Source organism: Aquarana catesbeiana, linkage group LG03, assembly GCF_042186555.1.
Source record: "Aquarana catesbeiana isolate 2022-GZ linkage group LG03, ASM4218655v1, whole genome shotgun sequence".
In the NCBI taxonomy this organism is placed as follows: Eukaryota; Metazoa; Chordata; class Amphibia; order Anura; family Ranidae; genus Aquarana; species Aquarana catesbeiana.
The window spans coordinates 125,522,454-125,542,252 of NC_133326.1; the positions used below are offsets into that span (position 1 = coordinate 125,522,454).

Consider the following 19,799-nt stretch of genomic DNA (forward strand, 5'->3'; position numbering starts at 1 on the left):
AAATTTAACTCAGCTTTCCAAACAATGTGGTTGATCATAGTTCATTCATGATTTAGCAAGGGGGGGATTACTTTTTGACAAAGGGCCAGGCAGGTATGGACAGCTTTTTTCCTTAATAAATGAAATCATCATTTAAAAAGTGTATTTTGTATTTACTTGGGTTATCTAAAGTGTAATATTAACATTTGTTTAATGATCTGAATCATTTAAGTGTGACAAATATGCAAAAAAAAATCAGGAAGGGAGCAAATACTTTTTCACGGCACTGTAAGTTGTTCCTCACCTGCAGTTCTCCCTTTCATGTGTCTCTTCCACATGGCAGTACCAACAAAATGCCTCTCACCTCGTATCGCCCTCCACTGTCACATGCACCATGCTGAGGCACATCATCACTTAAACAGTGCCACCCCAGAGCCCTTCAGCCACACACATATCAATAGTGGACAGACAGCCACTGTCAACCAGGAAGGGACAGGACTAGCAATGATAGGCAGAGTCACCCCGTTGAAGGCCTGCCCATCTGCTGGGCGATGGAAATTCCCTTTACTCCCTGTTCCATAGCCAAAACAGGGAATGGTAGAAAATCTTTCCATTGGATATAAGACACACATGGATAAAGAGACTTGCAAAATTGTCATTTTTCTTTTCTAACACACAATGTCTTGCATAACATAAATATACTATATCCTATAATTAATCATCTATTTGGGGGTTGGCTATTTTCTCCCTTTCAAGCCAAAGACCCTGACCTTAGGCTCTACAGGGGAATTTACCTCACCTTACACATTTTTCACTTCTACCCTTACCTGTATAATGGCTCTGTGTAACCTGATCATGGATTGTCCTGAAGCACCCAAACACCATTTTGGGTTTGTTAACTGTATGTGAGCACAAATTAATAGATATCAATATTTTGTAAGTATTTTAAAGATCTATGTGTGTAGTAATGTGCATGCAGTGATGATTTTAGGAATTGGAATTCTCTTTAAAGGTTGTATTGAAAATTGAGGAATCCCTTGTATGAGACTTAGCTTTTTGATATGCCCTTATTGGTGACTAAAGATGGGTTGAACACCCCCCCCCCCCCGGTCCGGTTTACGCCAGAACTCTCGAACTTCGCAAAAGTTCAGACCCGAACCCTGAACTCCATTGAAGTCTATGGGACAAAACAATGTCCCCCGATGTAGATCTATCATCAATCATGATGCCGCCATCACTGCCAGATCGAAAAATAAAAAGCTCCACCCGCAACAAAGGAAACTGCCACCTGACTGCTCCGTCATCTGACAGTTCTTAATTAGGTAAGGGGCCGAGCCACCTGGTGACATCACCTGGTGGCACTGCCCCGTGTGATATCACTGATTGGTGCATGCCGGGTCGTTGATGTCATATGGGGCTGTGCCACCAGGTGACGTTGCCCGGTGGCCCGCTTCTTACCTATTTAAAAACTGTCACATGGGGAAGCAGGCAGAAGGCGGTTAGCCTTTGTCACTGGTGGAACGTTTTGTTTTTTTCGGGTCCGGCAGTGGCGTCAGCATCGATGATGGATCTACATCAGGGTACCTTGTTTTTTTATGTTTAATAACAGAATTGTCGGAAACTGTGTGTGTGTGTTTTTATTTCTGTTTGACACTTTTTTGGTGAATGAGTAGGCTTACAATGTACCCCACTCTCATTCACATTGTTAAAGGGGGCTTCCAGATTCTAATAAGCCCCCTGCCCGCAGACCCCCACTACCACAGCTGAGGGTTTTGGGGAAGAGGCCCTTATCCCCATCAACATGGGGACAAGGTGCTGTGGGGTGGGGGGTAGAGCCCCCCTGCTCAACAGCACCCCCCATGTTGAGGACATGTGGCCTGGTATGGTTCAGGAGGACAAGCGAGTGCCCCCCTTTCCTTGCCTGCCGGACTGTATGGTCAGATAAGGGTCTAGTATGGATTTTGGAGGGGACCCCATGCCATTTTTTAAAACATTTGGGCACGGGGTTCACCTTAAAATCCATACCAGACACGAAGGGCCTGGTAATGATTGGGGAGACCCCCGTGTCATTTTCTTTCACATTTTTCTATTGCCAGCAAAGTATTTATTTTTTTTCCATCAGCTGTCAGCGGGGAAGCCCATTGACAGCTGATGACTCATCCGTTGTTAAGGACGCACTGGCCAGCTTCCCAGTCCGTTCCTTAACAAGCAGCTGTTCACTATGGCCTGCCCAATCAGGGCTTAGAATACACTGTGCAGCTTGCAGTGCATTGTGGGGCGCTCGGCGGGCAAACATCCCGCCAAGCGCCCCGCTAATTCGGGTGCTCGCCGAACTTTTGCTCGGCTCAAACTGTTCGCCCAACTCTATTAGTGACTTAAAATATTTATTTAAAGTAGGGGAGATATACTGTATATATACACATTTTAAATGAAATGTCACAGTGTAATATTGCTTGGTTAATAATGTTAAACTGTGAGTAGCATACATTTTTACATTTGCATGATTTGTTCCAATTTCATGTGTATATATTTATTGTACTGTTTTCTTTTAAAAAAGAAATGTGTTACAAAACAACATACTGTTGTTAGAATCTTGTCCAGAAGCAACCGTTGTGAGCTACATACCAGTTCTGGGGCATTTGCAGAAATCTGCAGGTAAAGAGCATGTAAACACTTTGACCTTGGTAAAGAATGTACCCTTTACTTTTTAAAGGATAAGTGCCCTTGAAAACAAAGTGCATTTATCGGATAAATTCTTAACCATGGGCAAACCACTAAAATTAGCACCACATCCCCTAATTTAGATATAGGAATACGTGTGTGATTTTTTAAGGTGCATATACTCATGAATTGATCAATGGAGGTATAATAAAATGTATACATTTTATTGAAGCAATGATTAAGAAAAATGATCTAAAAACAGTTCCACAGCAAGTACATAGAGTACAAGCCTTATGGATATAGCACATTTGATGGAGTTCCCTCAACTGTGCTGTATTCATAAGGATTGTACCATATGTACTTGCTGTGGAACTGTTTTTAGATAAGTTTTCTTAATCATTGTTCAAATAAAATGTATACTTTTTAATATACCTTTTTGGATCAATTCATGAGTATTTGCACCTTAAAAATCCCACCTAGATTTCCTAGATCTATCCAAAGTGCATTTATCCTTTTTGCCAACTTCCTCCTCTACAAATGCATTCTTACCTCTATCCAACAGCTGCATTTCCGCTGCTTGTGCATGGTGCAGGTCTTCACTGTCCTGGTAGCCCCTGCGCTTTAGCATCTAAAGGATTTATAGCAGATTGAAATTCATGTTCGACATTGAATGCATTTTCCTATACCATTAAATACAAAATGTAGTAACTACACTTTTTGTATTACTGAAGCTTACAGTATGTTTACTAACGAATATTTCCTTTTTATTGATAAGTATATATTTTTTAAATGAAGCATCTTTCTGTTTTAAAATGGAACTCCAGCCAGTTTGGGATACAATGGAGAATGGTTACATTTTATTGATTATAACTAATTGGAAATGAAGCATCTTTAAAGTGGATCTCCAGCCAGTTTTGAAAAGAATGGAGAATAAAATAAAAATGTAAAATGTATTAAATTTATCAACACTTTACAGTACCAACGTGCCCGTAAAGGTATAGAAAATACAAAGTGGGGGGGTACAAGGACATACCAAATTGAATAAAATCGCAATTTATTAAAGTTACAAAAGTACATAAGAACAATATTATACAGGACATGAACAGCTTTATGGTCATTCAAGATGTGTTATTGTAGCTCCTATAGTTGTTCCCACGTCTTAATCCTACATGTTTCGCCGTTTGGCTTCCTCAGGGAGAAACGTGGTTTTGTGGCTACTATATGAATGAACAGAAAGCGAATTACAAACAATACATGTAATGTTATATCAGAAAATACCAACACTATACATAGCGTATACAATATATATATATTTTTTTTTTAATCAAAAAGGTTTTTATTGTTCATAAAAAACAAACAATATATTCAAACATGAAACACAATACACGTTGTTCATATCTTAGGATTCTCCAACATATACTCCATAGTTACATTGGTCACCATTTACAGTGAGTTTAGTTTCTGTATATAGTCCTTACATATATATACCATTAAATTTATCACCGTCTGTGCCATATGTCTACCTATTAGCGACTTTTCCATTCCACCTGAGCCCATATCCTTATTCCTGGGATTATGGCAATATCTAGCTAAGTCTCTTACACAATATGTACCTATACTCCTCGTAGCAGCCTCATTTGTACTAACTCCTTAGGGCTTATTCCTGGTGTGTCAAGCCAAGCATCCCACAGTTTGTCAAATTTGCCAGAGTTCCCCCTATGCTGATATAGGTATTTTTCCATTATGAGTGTTCAACCCATATGTTGTATCCATGCTTTAGTCTTTGGTGGTACAGCTGATTTCCAACTCATAAGGATTGTTTTCCTAGCCTGGAACAGAGCTCTGGCAAAGGCAGTTCTCTTCACCTCCTCCTCTATCGCCCCCTCCAGAATCCCCAGCAAGCAACTCATTGGGTCAAGAGGAACATTGGTCTGGAACACCTGATTCAGTGTCGCCAGGACCTCCGTCCAATATCTGGGGAACTTTGGGCAACGCCAGAGGAGGTGAATCAGATCCCCAGGCGCCACTCTACACCTGCCGCACAGTGGGTCAACTATTTTGCCCATTTTATATAGCTTTACGGGTGTATAATGGACTCTCAGCAAGATATATAGCTGTGACACCTTTTGTGCCACATTCAGTGAGCATGTGTTAACTGCCTGCAATGCCTCTAACCAGAGTGCCCCTTCAATGGGCCCCAAATCTGCCTCCCATTCTGTCACTGCCTTCGTGGGGTACCCCTCCAGGAATGACGACAATAGCATGTTATAGCATTGGGAAATTACACCTTTGGTGTCGTTCGTATCTTGTAGTATATGAAAGACTGGAGTGGGAGACCGATACCACTCCACTCCATTTCCCTGAGCCTTAACGGCATGTTGTAGTTGCAAATAATAAAATAACATGTTGGATGGCAGGGCATATTTAGATTGTAATTCCCTAAAGGGCATCAGAACCCCATTATGAAAGATATGTTTCAAATGAGTTATGCCCATAGGGCGCCACCTGGACCCCTGTTGAATCTTAGCTAATTCTGCATATGTGTTGTTGTCCCATATCGGACTGTATGACGTGAACCCCGTTACATTTTGTAATTGTTTAGTTTTATTCCACACCTTTTGAAGGAGTGTGTACGTGGGCATAAGTTTGTTAAGTTTTTGGAATTGCTGAGCCTCCAAACCCTCAGGTACAGATTCCGGTCCCGAGCCAATTAACATAAGTGTAGCCGAAGAGCCCACCGGCAAGTGGACCATGGCCCCTATCAGGTGCTGTAGCTGTGCAGCCAGATAATATATCCAAGGGTTGGGCAGGGCGAGTCCCCTCCCCCCCTCTTTCGGGTATTGCAGCTGCTCCAATTTAATTCTAGGGGGTTTGGTGTGCCACGGCAACAACCTGAACAGGGAGTTGGCCCCCCTGAATATCTTCAGAGTGATGACTACCAGTGTATTATGGAGCATGTAAAGGAACTGTGGCATCAGAATCATCTTGATGAGATTTGTTTTTCCTGCCAGTGACATTTCAAGTTTATTCCAAATATTTATTTTATCTCTAAAACGAGTTAGCGTGGGGTATGTGTTTAACTTGCAGGATTCTGTTAGTTTGGGGGAAACGTGAACGCCTAAATATTTGAAGGTGGTCACTATGGGTACAGGGCAAGATGGCCCTCTACCCACCCCGGGGGTACCATCTATAAACATTAAAGCCGAGTTGGACCAATTTATGGTAAGGCCTGAAAAATGGCCGAACTCCGTAATAAGGGACATTGTTTTAGTCAATGAGTCATCTGTGTCCTCCAAAAAGAGAAGCATGTCGTCGGCATATAGCATGATTTTTTCGTGCACTTCACCATAGTGGAATCCCTTAATCTGTGGACAGTTCCTCACCTGGGCTGCAAGGTGCTCAATGGCCAGAGCAAAGAGCAGAGGGGACAGGGGACATCCCTGCCTGGTCCCCCTGCCCAGTGCAAAGGCATGTGATAGCCTGTCCGACATGCATATGGCAGCCTGTAGTGTGTCATACAGCAGTCTCACCCATCGGATGAACCTGGGACCGAACACAAACCTGGCCAGTACAGCCCACAGATACCGCCAGCTGACACTGTCGAATGCTTTATTGGCATCTAGAGACAACAGTGCCCTGTGGCCGACGGAATCTGAGGGGGGTCTGCATGTTCAGGTATAAGCGTCTAAGATTGGTCGCAGTGGATGTTCGCGGCATAAAGCCTGCCTGATCAGAGTGGACAATAGATCTGATAATTTTATTGACCCTCATGGCCAGCATCTTGGCCAATAGTTTAACGTCGCTCTGCAACAGCGATATGGGCCTGTAAGAACTAGGGTCTAACGGATCTTTGCCTGCTTTAAGTAATAATACTATGTTAGCCCTTGTCATGGTGGTAGGTAATTTCCCTGATTTGAACGAAGAGTTCAAAACCTCAAGTAATTTGGGTAGAATCACTTCTCCATATTGGATGTAGACTTCCATGGGGATCCCATCATCCCCTGGGACCTTGCCGGTAGAGAAGGAGGCCGCAGCCTCACTCAACTCCTCCAAAGTGAATGGTGCCTCCAACTCCGTGGACTCCTTGTGAGTCAGAGTCGGAAGAATCAACCTGCCCATATAACCCCGCAGCTCTTCATCAGTATAATTATCACATGGACCGTACAATGTTGCATAAAAGGATGCTAGTTCAGCTATTATTTGTTCAGGGTCATTGACCACTCGTCCCTGGGAGCTGCATATCACTCCTATGGCAGGAGAGGATTGCTGAGATCTGGCGATTCTAGCCAACAGTCTGCCTGTTTTTTCCCCCTCTTCATAGAATGCTTGTTTCATAAAGAATCTTTTATGTTCCGCGGCGGAGAATCTCACCCGGTCCAGGGAGTCCTGGGCCGAGATCCACACCTCCCTCGCGGAGTCTGACGGGTCTAAAACATATGCGAGCTCAAGTTGTCTCACCTGGTCTTCAACCTGCAACAATAGCACCGATACGTTACGTTTGACTACAGCAATTTCTGCTATAAATATACCCCTCAGGCACGCCTTGAAGGCATCCCATCTCATCGTCAGATTACTATGCATATGGTTATCACTAAAGTAATGTTCAATCTGTTGCACCACCCGCTCATGTGAAGTAAAAAGTTTTAGCCAAAAGGCATTCAGCTTCCACAGTGCCCTGGGCAGAGTCGCCAGAGGAGGGGTGACAAGGTGAGCAGCAAGCGGCGAATGGTCCGATACCCCCCTATGAAAGTACTCCACCTTGGTGATCATGGTCAGCAGTTGGGGAGACCCCATGCAAAGGTCAATGCGGGACAATGATCCATGCGTTTTAGAGAAGCATGAGAACTGTTTGGTAGTTGGGTGTTTATCCCTCCAGACATCTGCCCAACCCACCTCCGACAGCAACCGGCTCAAAATAGTGCCCCTGCTCCCCGCCGGAGGCTGAGCCGGGGGATGCCTATCCATTCTGGGATCCAGGTAACCATTAAAGTCACCCATGATTAGCATGGTAACATCAGGTTTATCGACCAGGTAAGACAGGAGAAGCTGCAATATCTCTCTAGAAAATGGGGGTGGTATGTACACAAAGGCAATTATCACAGTCAAGGTAAACAGTTTACAGTACAAAAATACGTATCTGCCCAGAGGGTCTGTACTTACATCCAATTCCTGGTAGGCCAAGGATTTATGTACCAACACACTCACCCCACGCGAATATGCGGTGTGAGTGGAATGGTATGCCTTGCCCACCCAGGAATATTGCAAAAAACCAATCGTGTCTTTCGTAAGTTGAGTCTCCTGGAGACTCACTATAGCAGGATGAAATTTTTTCAAAGAAGCGTTAATCATAGTACGTTTCAATGGGTCATGAACGCCGCGGACGTTCCAGGCTACAATCGGGGTGGTGGCCATGCTGGTTGTGGTGTATTATTTTACCTGGGGCCTATATATCCTGGCGCCCCGGACCCGAGCACCAGTAAAACAGCAGTCATGCCATGGATGCAAAGTTCTGGTACTTCGGTGTGACATAGCAACATGTTGTGACGGCAGCAGCAAGGAAAAGAAAAGTTCAGAGCACAGCGTGTTTGTGTGACCATCAGAAAATCAAAGAACTGTCCTGAACTGGTCTGTCGGGTGCAATCAGCATGCCCGCATGAGGTCGTTCAGAAAACTCGTGCCAACAGGGCACCAAATAACCAGCCCTCGTAACTGGGGTACAATGTAGAATCGTGAGTCCCCGTGGGCATGTCTTCCCCACCTCGACTCGGGTTTCATTTTGATCAGTCAAACTCTTTCAAAGCTCTTGTCAAACGTTAGTTTTTGGAAAGGTGAACATTATTCCGCCTTATAAGTGGTGAACAAAAATAAAGATTTTTCCCCTCAGTAAGTTACATACCGGCCCTGATGTTTTGTGAGGCGGACATCAGTCTTCCCTGTCGGCTTCTCGGTGTCTCTTGTGGTCTTGTTCATTGCGGTCCAGCCATGCGGATGCATCGGAGGCCGATTCAAAAAAAGTAGATTGCCCCCTGACAGTGATGCGCAGTTTGGCCGGGTACAACATAGCATAGATAACTGGTATTCTCTGCAGGCGTTTCTTCACTTCGGCGAGCTTAGCCCTTTTGCTTTGTTCCTCCACCGAGAAGTCAGGATAAAAGGAAATTTTAGTCCCGTTATAGTGCACTGCGCCTCTCTCTCTGGCCAGTCTAAGTATAATCTCTCTATCCTTATAGTTCAAGAGCCTGGCCAGCATGGATCTTGGTGGGTTGCCAGGGGGGAGGGGTCTTGGAGGAGTGCAGTGTGCCCGTTCCACCGCGAACAGTGCTGTGAAGGCCTCTTTGCCAAATATGTCCTGGAGCCATGCTTCTATGAATGCTGTGAGGTCCCGACCCTCAACTTTCTCTGGGAGCCTGACTATCTGGACATTATTCCGTCTGAGACGGTTCTCAATGTCGTCGGTGTTAGCGTTAGCCTGTGCAGATTGTTGTAAAGCAGTTCTGGCATCCCTGGTGAGGGGGGGTAGCAAGTCCTCCACCTCACTAATCCTGCCCTGCACTGCCCTGGTCCTCTCCCGGATCTTCTGGAGATCCTGTCTCATTAGTGACACCGTTTCAGTGAGGCCCCCAAACTGCACCTTTAAGCCTTCTACTGATGCTGTGCAGCGCTGTACCGCACGCAGAATCTCAGTTAATGTGGACTGTTGTGTCTCTTCCTGTGTTGTCTCAAACAGGTCAGGAGTGGGTTCTGGGGAGCTCTCTAATGGCAGTGTGTCGTCTAATGCAGGAATGCCATTTTGTCTGTCAGGCCCATGCGTTGTTGACTGCGACTGTGGGGGAAAAGAGTTGTGGGTCTCCTGCATTTTCTGAGCATAATATAGCATATCTCTGGGCTGCTCTGCTCCTTGTTGTTTAGGGGGCTTGTGCGACTTACCGCCCACCTCCTGTGTTCTATCGGCGCCTTGCGCCACTCGTTAGGGCTTAGGAGTTCCGGCGCCATCTTGGGTCTCCGTGGCCTCCGCGTCCTTTCCCCCCTTACGGGTCATCATGGGCTCCTGTGAGTGTCAGTCGGCACTTGGTGGCTGTCTGTAGGGACAGGGTGTGTCTCCGGGTCGGGTTCCGATGCGGATCTGTGGCGGGATAAGGATCAACAGAGGATCAGTAGCGGGAGCTCCGTGCACTGCGACCGCTCACATGCCCGTCCAGGCCATGCCCCCGTATACAATATATTTAATACATGAATGCATCTTATTTATTGGCAAGAGTTCCCTAAAAGGAGTAACACCTCTATGATAGAAAGTAAAATCCTGTTATTGCCAAATACACAGAAATAGGAGTCTGTCCATACGGCGAAACATGTAGGATTTAGATGTGGGAACAGCTATAGGAGCTACAATAACACGTCTTGAATGACCATAAAGCTGTTCATGTATTTTATAATATTGTTGTTATGTACTTTTGTAACTTTAATAAATTTCGATTTTATTCAATTTGGTATGTCCTTGTACTAATTTCACCTATAAAGTTCCATCCCCCTACTTTATATTTTCTACAACTTTTAAAGTTGTCAACAGGACAGGTATGCCCCACTAAGGGATTTCCCTCACCTTCTCTACCACCGACAACAATCACTAGAGCGATTTACCCCAATTAGTGTCAATATTAGCAATTAAGCTCTGACGGAGGTTATATTCAGAAAATGTATATTTATATCTTATGTCCCAGAAAACTGGCTAGATTTTCACTTTGAAAAAAATGATACCTTAGATTTCAAATTGTATGCAGTGTATATATCTTAAAAAGCTTGCCACTTTAAGCAGGTGATTTTAGAAAGTATACGGTATATTCCTATGTACTGGAATAAATTTGTGTAGACTTGTGGGAAGCACATTTTAAAAAGTTGCAATCTATTTTGTTTAAGCTTTACTACTGCAAACCATACAGGTGGTGAAACGCCAGGAACTTGTCAAAAAAGCATTCAAATGGAACTCTTTGTTCATTATTCATTAATTCCTGCTGTAAGTATTTTATTCTTTGGTAAGTACTTTTTTCACTGGGACCAATATTATTTATCAGCAAATGTAATTAAAGTTTACCAACAAGAAGTACCCTATGGCTCACCACAAACATTATGGGCAGTGCATGTATGTTTTGATATAAAAACAGAAGAGGAAGCTGCCACATACCTCCAGTACCTGAAGAGCAATACAATATTTCTCTTAATGCTTTTCAGCAACGAGGGTCTGGTATTGCCCACGGATATATAAATAGAGGAAGGCACCCTGCAAACAAACTCATCTAATTTCTCTATGTCTAACAGGCACCCACCAGTTAACCATTTTTAAGGCAAAATAAGCAATGGGACAGGTTAGAATGCCTGCTCTTATAACTATTGTTCTCCCTTGGGCCCATACAGCATCTGACTGCTTGGCCTATCACGCAATCATAAATAAGTGTAGGAACTTTGCCTTAAGCTGGAACATCCCTATCCAAATTTGTTGTTTGCAGCTCGGCCAGCTAAAGCTTTGTTAATATTATTTGGGATTGCTCAGTTTCTCCTAAGCTCAAGGACATGGTTTTCTTCTGCCTGCTACTGGGCACTGCTCCCCACTCCCCAGTAAGTAGAGTGGGAGAATACAATGTATTGGCCTATGAATATTTCTGCCTAGTTTTGCTATGGCCAATCACTGAAGGGATGTACACTGTGCTGGGTAGGATAATTATTTGGAGAAACCCACTATGAAGATCCATGCCTTCTAGGTTCTGCCTGGTGAGAATGTTAATAAAGCAAGGTCCAGTCCTTCCCTCTCAGGCTACTGCCTTGGGAGGATGAAGCTCCATAAAATTCCAGTCTTTGCCTGGAGGAGGGAGCCAGAGCCAAGAAAGGATGTTTGTTCTCCTAGCTGCTTGTCTGAGCCTAGAAGGGCCTGAAGAGTCCCAACTTGGCCTGTGGCAAAGGCAGAAGAAAATGAAAGGTAGCTGCCCATACAGGCCTACAGAACTTACATTAACCTGTTGCAGAGGCATAACCCATTCTACATTAGTCTGTGGTACAGACATAAAAGATACTGGAAGGTAGTATCTGTCTGGACCTTCTATGAAGAGTTTATTGTGCAGAGAGGTTTTTGCTAATGTTTTTGGGTATCCTGTACAGCTAACCCTCTCTCCCTGGACAATCAATAAATTGCTAGAAAAGGACTGAAGGATCTGAAGTTTGTCTCTCGACGTTTCAAGTGTAATGCTACCCATTGCTCAAGTTGTCGTTTTACTGGGGATCCTCATACAGTTTTCTCTTGTGCAAACAACACTAATACATCATCAGACAATTAGTCAATTGCCAGATGCATTAGGTAATATATGTTATCACCTGTACAAAATGTAATATTAATTATGTTGGGCGCACAACAAGATGCCTCTGTGACAGAATACCAGACCACATATCCAATATCAACATAAACAAAAATGCCAATGTTGCTGAACATTTCAGATCCTGATTTGGTTTGGACACCAGTTCCCTCAAAGTTCAAGTCATAGAATGTGTGGCCATACCTGCTAGGGGGCGTGGGCAGTTTTCTCTGCTCTGAAAAAGAGAAGTATGTTGGATAATTAAAAATATATATGTATATATATATATATATATATATATATATACACGCTGCGCTAAAAATTATTATACTATACAGCTATACACTGATAATTATGCAGTGCATGAACAAACCATGCAATATTACAAATGAATATGATAAAGTGACAGTGTGCATTAACGTGATAATAATCTGTAAAAATAAAATTCTAAAAAAGTCCATAAAATATAAATGATACTAGAAGATAGCAGCCTGGGCCTTCTATGAAAAGTCAATTGTGCAGAGGGATTTTTGCTAATATGTTGGGGTATCCTTTACAGCTAACCCTCTCTCTCTGGACAATCAAGTCCATACATTTCTAGAAAAGGATCAAAGGATCTGAAGTTTGCCTCTCAACGTTGGTGCGCCAGTGAGTTGTTGGTAGAGATGGTCAAGCAAGTCAAAGTACAAAGCAAACTTGATGGATAGAGGGGGTGATCTGGAAAGTACTGCTCCCCAAGGGGTGTCCCCCTAGTCAGTGAGTTGTTTGGGAGCAGCTAGAGGGTACATCAATAGTAGAGAAAGCAAGAGAGCCCATTAAAATCCAGCAGCTCCTTTTGGGGCCATCGCTACATAACATTGTTCAATAGAGGATTGTCTGATTGTAACATGTCAGATAACAAATGACTTTCTCTTAAAGCAAGCCATACCATACTTGAGTGGTAGCACATATCTGTCCATTTATTATAAGCAGCCTTTGATGTTTGGATTTTTCCAGGTGCTGATTACAGTTTTATTATCCTTCCTCCAACGAAGAGCTACACATCAGAAAACAACAGATAAAATACCACTGGCCAGGAGATTCGGCATTGTTGTGTAAGTAATGTGTTGTCTTTTTCATGCACTGTTAAAGAGGAGATGAACTCTGAAAGCTATACCCAAAAAAGGGAAGTGGAGGGCAGTAGACTAGTCATCAGTATTGCCTGTAGTCTCCCGATCTTTCCAAATTCCTGATTTGCCATACCTTGTTCTGCACTGTGTCTTTGTATGCAGGTAGCCAACTAGTAGAATAGTGAGCAGTAAAATGCATATCACACCAAATCTCACTTCAAACCTGGTGAGACTAGCAGTCAGATGCAGCAGTGACTTAGATCTTACACTGCAGATACACAACTATGAGGCTGTAGACACAGGTGTGCCTAGGCACCCTCACATACCAGGGCATTTACTATTATTTTATAACATGAATTCAGAACAAAAATTTCCTTTTTGCAGAATACTACTTATGCAACATACAGTATATACTCACCTCTATGCTGCAGCATTGGTGTGAAGTTGCAGCTCTCCCATGTCAGTTCTTAGACTAAGAACTGAGCAGTCACATGCCTGCTGATCGCTCAGTTCTTGGTCTGCTCACCAGAGTGCCAGGACAAGTGTTACTGCAACATTCTTCTGGATGCATAAGGCTTGTAGGAGCATGGTGCATCTTTGGTGCCAAGCTGGAATTTGGGGGCACCTGATGCTTATATGCAGTTATATTAGCTGTTATTAACTTGGTGGCTCCATGCAGACAACCATCTAAGAATGCAAATGCCAGTCTATATGGACAGTCCTTCAGTTATTTTACTCTACATGCTGCATAGTGTACCTGGCTGGTATTTTTTAAGGGTACATGCGTATGGTCGCAAGAGGGCTGTACAGTGTACATTTGAGCATAGTTATTTGCCTGGGAATCACTGGTGCAGTGTACAACCTGCTGCCAACAGCCTGCCAAAATCAATGACAGGCTGAAATATGCAGTAGCTGTAAGCTGATATTCTTACATCTGAGTGGTACTTGTGTACATGGATATACAGTATCTCAAAAAAGTGAGTACATCCCTCACATTTTTGTAAACATTTTATTTTATCTTTTCATCTGACAACACTGAACAAATGACACTTTGCTACAATGTAAAGTAGTGAGTGTACAGCTTGTATAACAGTGTAAATTTTCTGTGCCCTCAAAATAACTCAACACACAGCCATTAATGTCTAAACCGCTGGCAACAAAAGTGAGTACACCACTAAGTAAAAATGTCCAAATTGGGCCCAAACTGTCAATATTTTGTGTGGCCGCCATTAGTTTCCAGAACTGCCTTAACCCTCTTAGGCATGGAGTTCACCAGGGCTTCATAGGTTGCCACTGGAGTCCTCTTCCACTTCTCCATGATGACATCACGGAGCTGGTGGATGTTAGAGACCTTGTGCTCCTCCACCTTCCATTTGAGGATGGCCCACAGATGCTCAATATCGTTTAAGTCTGGAGACATGCTTAGCCAGTCCATCACCTTTACCCTCAGCTTCTTTAGCAAGGCAGTGGTCGTCTTGTAGGTGTGTTTAGGGTCATTATCATGTTGGAATACTGCCCTGCAGCCCAGTCTCTGAAGGGAGGGGATCATGCTCTGCTTCAGTATGTCACAGTACATGTTGGCATTCATGGTTCCCTCAATGAAATGGTAGCTCCCCCAGTGCCGGCAGCATTCATGCATCCACCGACCAAGACACTCCCACCACATGCTTGACTGTAGGCAAGACACACTTGTCTTTGTACTCCTCACCTGGTTGCCGCCACACACACACTTGACACCATCTGATCCAAATAAGTTTATCTTAGTCTCATCAGACCACAGGACATGGTTCCAGTAATCCATGTCCTTAGTCTGCTTGTCTTCAGCAAACTGTTTTTGCGGGCTTTCTTGTGCATCATCCTTAGAAGAGGCTTCCTTCTGGGCCGACGGCCATGCAGACCAATTTGATGCAGCGTGCGGTGTATGGTCTGAGCACTGACAGGCTGACCCCTTCAACCTCTGTAGCAATCTGGCAGCACTCAACTTCTTTGGTCAACCATGGGGAGGCCTGTTCTGAGTGGAACCTGTTCTGTTAAACCGCAGTATGGTCTTGGCCACCATCCTGCAACTCAGTTTCAGGGTCTTGGCAATCTTCTTATAGCCTAGGCCATCTTTTTTTCAGATCATCAGAGAGTTCTTTGCCATTAAGTGCCATGTTGAGCTTCCAGTGACCAGTATGAGAGAGTGAGAGCAATAACACCAAATTTAACACACCTGCTCCCCATTCACACCTGAGACCTTTTAACACTAATGTGTCACATGACACCGAGAAGGAAAAATGGCTAATTGGACCCAATTTGGACATTTTCACTTAGGGGTGTCCTCACGTTTGTTGGCAGTGGTTTAGACATTAATGGCTGTGTGTTGAGTTATTTTGAGGGGACAGCACATTCCCCTTATACAAGCTGTACACTCACTACTTTACATTGTAACAAAGTGTCATTTCTTCAGTGTTGTCACATGAAAAAATATAATAAAATATTTACAAAAATGGGAGGGGTGTACTCACTTTTGTGAGATACTGTATGTGCTTCCCTGAATGCAGACAGTCACATTTCAGGACTGGTAAGCTTTAATATATTACATTTTTGTTGTTGGGTTTAGATATGCTTCAAGTTTGTTTACATGTTGCTACAATTGGTTTTAGTCACTGAAATCCAAAATCTTCTGAATCCATTGCAGATTTCCTACAACCTGTTCTTTCTGTTTTGTATTTTCAGACCTGTGAACTTCATTAGCAGTTACTCAAATCGTTGGTCATATGGGGCAGCATGTGGTGCCACAGCTACAACAGTTTTTCTATTGTTCCACAATGAATATTCCAATTATTTCAACTTTACAGCTCCACCCTGGGCCAAGGGTATTTATAATCACTTCAATAAATAAAGCTGTAGGCAGAAACAGAATTTTACATTTACAGCATCTTTTGTAAAGACTACTGGTTTTCTAGATGATACAATAGATCTCAGCTGATTAGAACATACCCACTTTTCCAGCCGTATGGCCCTTTAAAATGTCCTGCGTCAGATTAAAAAACCCTGTGGCCAGTTTTGGTTTTTACCAAAATGTGTGATAGGTTCAGGTAGTTCTTAAAATCACCAAATTAAAAGGTAATTATCTCCACTTAACCACTTTAGCCCCGGAACATTATGCTGCATAAGGACCAGAGGACTTTTTCCAATTTGGCACTGCGTCGCTTTAACTGCTAATTGCGCGGTCATGCAATGCTGTACCCAAACGAAATTTGCGTCCTTTTCTTCCCACAAATAGAGCTTTCTTTTGATGGTATTTGATCACCTCTGCCGTTTTTATTTTTTGCGCTATAAACGGAAAAAGACCGAAAATTTTGAAAAAAAAAATTCTACTTTTTGTCATTAAAAAATCCAATAAACTCAATTTTAGTTATACATTTAGGCCAAAATGTATTCAGTCACATGTCTTTGGTAAAAAAAATGTCAATAAGCGTATATTTATTGGTTTGCGCAAAAGTTATAGCGTCTACAAACTAGGGTACATTTTCTGAAATTTACACAGCTTTTAGTTTATGACTGCCTATGTCATTTCTTGAGGTGCTAAAATGGCAGGCAGTACAAAACCCCCCCAAATGACCCCATTTTGGAAAGTAGACACCCCAAAGAAATTGCTCAGAGGCATGTTGAACCCATTGAATATTTACAAAAAGTTGTCACTAAATGATATATTGCTCACACAGGCCATTGGCCTATGTGGAATTGCACCCCAAAATACATTCAGCTGCTTCTCCTGAGTACGGGGATACCACATGTGTGGGACTTTTTGGGAGCCTAGCCGCGTACGGGGCCCCGAAAACCAATCACTGCCTTCAGGATTTCTAAGGGCATAAATTTTTGATTTCACTCCTCACTACCTATCACAGTTTTGAAGGCCATAAAATGCCCAGATGGCACAAAACCCCCCAAATGACCCCATTTTGGAAAGTAGACACCCTAAGCTATTTGCTGAGAGGCATGTTGAGTCCTTGGAATATTTTATTTTTTGACACAAGTTGCGGGAAAGTGACAATTTTTTTTTTTTGTGCACAAAGTTGTCACTAAATGATATATTGCTCACACAGGCCATGGGCATATGTGGAATTGCACCCCAAAATACATTTAGCTGCTTCTACTGAGTATGGGGATACCACATGTGTGGGACTTTTTGGAAGCCTAGCCGCGTACGGGGCCCCGAAAACCAAGCACCTCCTTCATGATTTCTAAGGGCGTACATTTTTGATTTCACTCCTCACTACCTATCACAGTTTTGAAGGCCATAAAATGCCAAGATGGCACAAAACCCCCCAAAATGACCCCATTTTGGAAAGTAGACACCCCAAGCTATTTGCTGAGAGGCATGTTGAGTCCATGGAATATTTTATATTTTTACACAAGTTGTGGGAAAGTAACACATTTTTTTTTTGCACAAAGTTGTCACTAAATGATATATTGCTCAAACATGCCATGGGCATATGTGGAATTACACCCCAAAATACATTCTGCTGCTTCTCCTGAGTACGGGGATACCACATGTTTAGGACTTTTTGGGAGCCTAGCCGCGTACGGGGCCCCGAAAACTAAGCACCGCCTTCAGGATTTCTAAGGGCATAAATTTTTGATTTCACTCCTCACTACCTATCACAGTTTTGAAGGCCATAAAATGCCCAGATGGCACAACCCCCCCCCCCCCCAAATGACCCCATTTTGGAAAGTAGACACCCCAAGCTATTTGCTGAGAGGCATGTTGAGTCCATGGAATATTTTATTATTTTGACACAAGTTGCGGGAAATTGACAATTTTTTTTTTTTTTTTTTTGCACAAAGTTGTCACTAAATGATATATTGCTCAAACATGCCATGGGCATATGTGGAATTACACCCCAAAATATAAGAGAATGAGAGAGAACAGGTGCGGGACTTTGAATGAGGCATAAGGAGGCAGAAATATACATTGGATAAGAATGCAATTTATTTTTGAAATAATGCACAATTTCATATATATACATATTTAGGCACATAGCTCTATATATGCTGGCACATAGCTCTATAGTAATGATTTGTAGTCATCCAGAAAATACAATTCGACAGGGGTTTCTTATTGCAAACATAACATACAATAAATTGGGAACGTTCATACGCATATGATGGATCATTGTGTATACAAAACGGTAGTTGTAAGCTCTACGTCGTTTCGGGGCCTTATAGCCACTCATCAGGAGCATAACCGTAGTGACCATCTATAAGTTGGCAAAATAGTAGAAATGAATGATATTGGAAGACAAATGGGTAGTGTTAGAACAGGACTTAGTACTATTTTCTCACCGAAAACATGGACTCGCAGCACGCATGCGCAACCAGCCAGTATGCCAGGGTCCGAAGCTGAGGGGGCATGTCTCGGCAGCACCATCCACACAGATGATCCTCCAGAATGGATCAGTGTAGGGAAATGGAGTGATGAATGTGGCCTCAGGAAAAGGAAAGGGAGGTGAGAGGATTCACAACCTATAAAATTGCAAGTGTGGGGAATAATGTGTGAATGACATGGTAATGTGTGACATAGGACAGAGATTTGTGAAGTAAGAAATGAGTGGGGAAGCAGGGAGAGAAGAAAAAGAAAGCGGGGAAGAAGAGGGAGGGTGGAAAAGAGGAATTTCTTTCCTCCTCTCCCCTCTTCTTTCCAGACTTTATTCCTCCCTTTTCTACATTCCTCTACCCTTTTCTTTCTCTCTTCTTTTCTATCCCTCTTTTCCACCCTCCCTCTTCTTCCCCGCTTTCTTTTTCTTTTTTTATATGCTGAAGTATGTAACTGTGGTGGTGAAATCACCTCTGACAGCGCTGGAGTCACGGCTTTATATATCGTGGGAGCAAACACTGTTGCTGTCAAGATAAATAAATCCGCACTGCAACTGAATGGCGTACCTGCTAAGCAAATGATGGTTAACAATAAAACAAAGTAACATTACAGTATAACAGTAAGACTTACCATACCTGCAAAGCAAATACAAAAAAAAAATAGTAAAAAATAAAACATTTAACGCAACCTGTGCCTAAAATATATATATGCCGAAGCATGGGGGCATCCTCCCACAAAAGGCAGGAGCAAATCGCTCCTCCACCCACTGCTGCCCCCACGCTTCGGCATATATGCTGAAGTATGTAACTGTGGTGGTGAAATCACCTCCGAAAGCGCTGGAGTCACGGCTTTATGTATCGTGGGAGCAAACGCTGTTGCTGTCAAGATAAATAAATCCGCTCTGCAGCTGAATGGCGTACCTGAAAACAATAAAATGGTTACCAACAAAACACAGTAAACAGTAAAGTATAAAAAAATTGCATATCTGAAAATCAAACATGGTAAAACATAATAACAATAAAACATTGCAGAATAGAATACAGTAAAAAAGAGCAGAACAATAGAGAGAGAATAGAGAGAGAGAGAACAATAAAACAACAACTATTTTTGGTTTTTTTATTTTATATTTTTTTTGTGTTTTTATTTTTATTTTTTTATTTTTTTATTTTTTTTTACACTTTTTTTAGTAACTTTTAACTTTTGTAACTGGTACCAGGTTTGGGTCTCTCAAAATGCGATGGCATCTTGGGAGACCCTGTGAAAGTGTGTCCTAGTCTGTGCAGTGCTGTACCCTATGCTAATACTCAACTAGTGAATGGTAGCGTTCAAAACATCCATGCAAAGACCAGG

The 19,799-nt window shown here is 42.8% G+C and overlaps 1 protein-coding gene across 2 annotated transcripts in view; it reads left to right on the forward strand.

Moving 5' to 3' along the window:
- Positions 1-19,799, forward strand: part of LOC141131647 (stimulated by retinoic acid gene 6 protein-like) — a 101,835-nt gene that overhangs the window by 17,933 nt on the left and 64,103 nt on the right. Inside the window, exons 2-5 of one of the 2 annotated variants that reach the window (XM_073619178.1) lie at positions 2,537-2,634; positions 10,555-10,651; positions 12,975-13,072; positions 15,806-15,945. In XM_073619178.1, the coding sequence (XP_073475279.1) occupies positions 10,616-10,651; positions 12,975-13,072; positions 15,806-15,945 (274 nt within the window). In that variant the 5' untranslated portion in view covers positions 2,537-2,634; positions 10,555-10,615. The remainder of the gene's footprint in view (positions 1-2,536; positions 2,635-10,554; positions 10,652-12,974; positions 13,073-15,805; positions 15,946-19,799) is intronic. The other variant, XM_073619177.1, reaches the window with a different exon arrangement.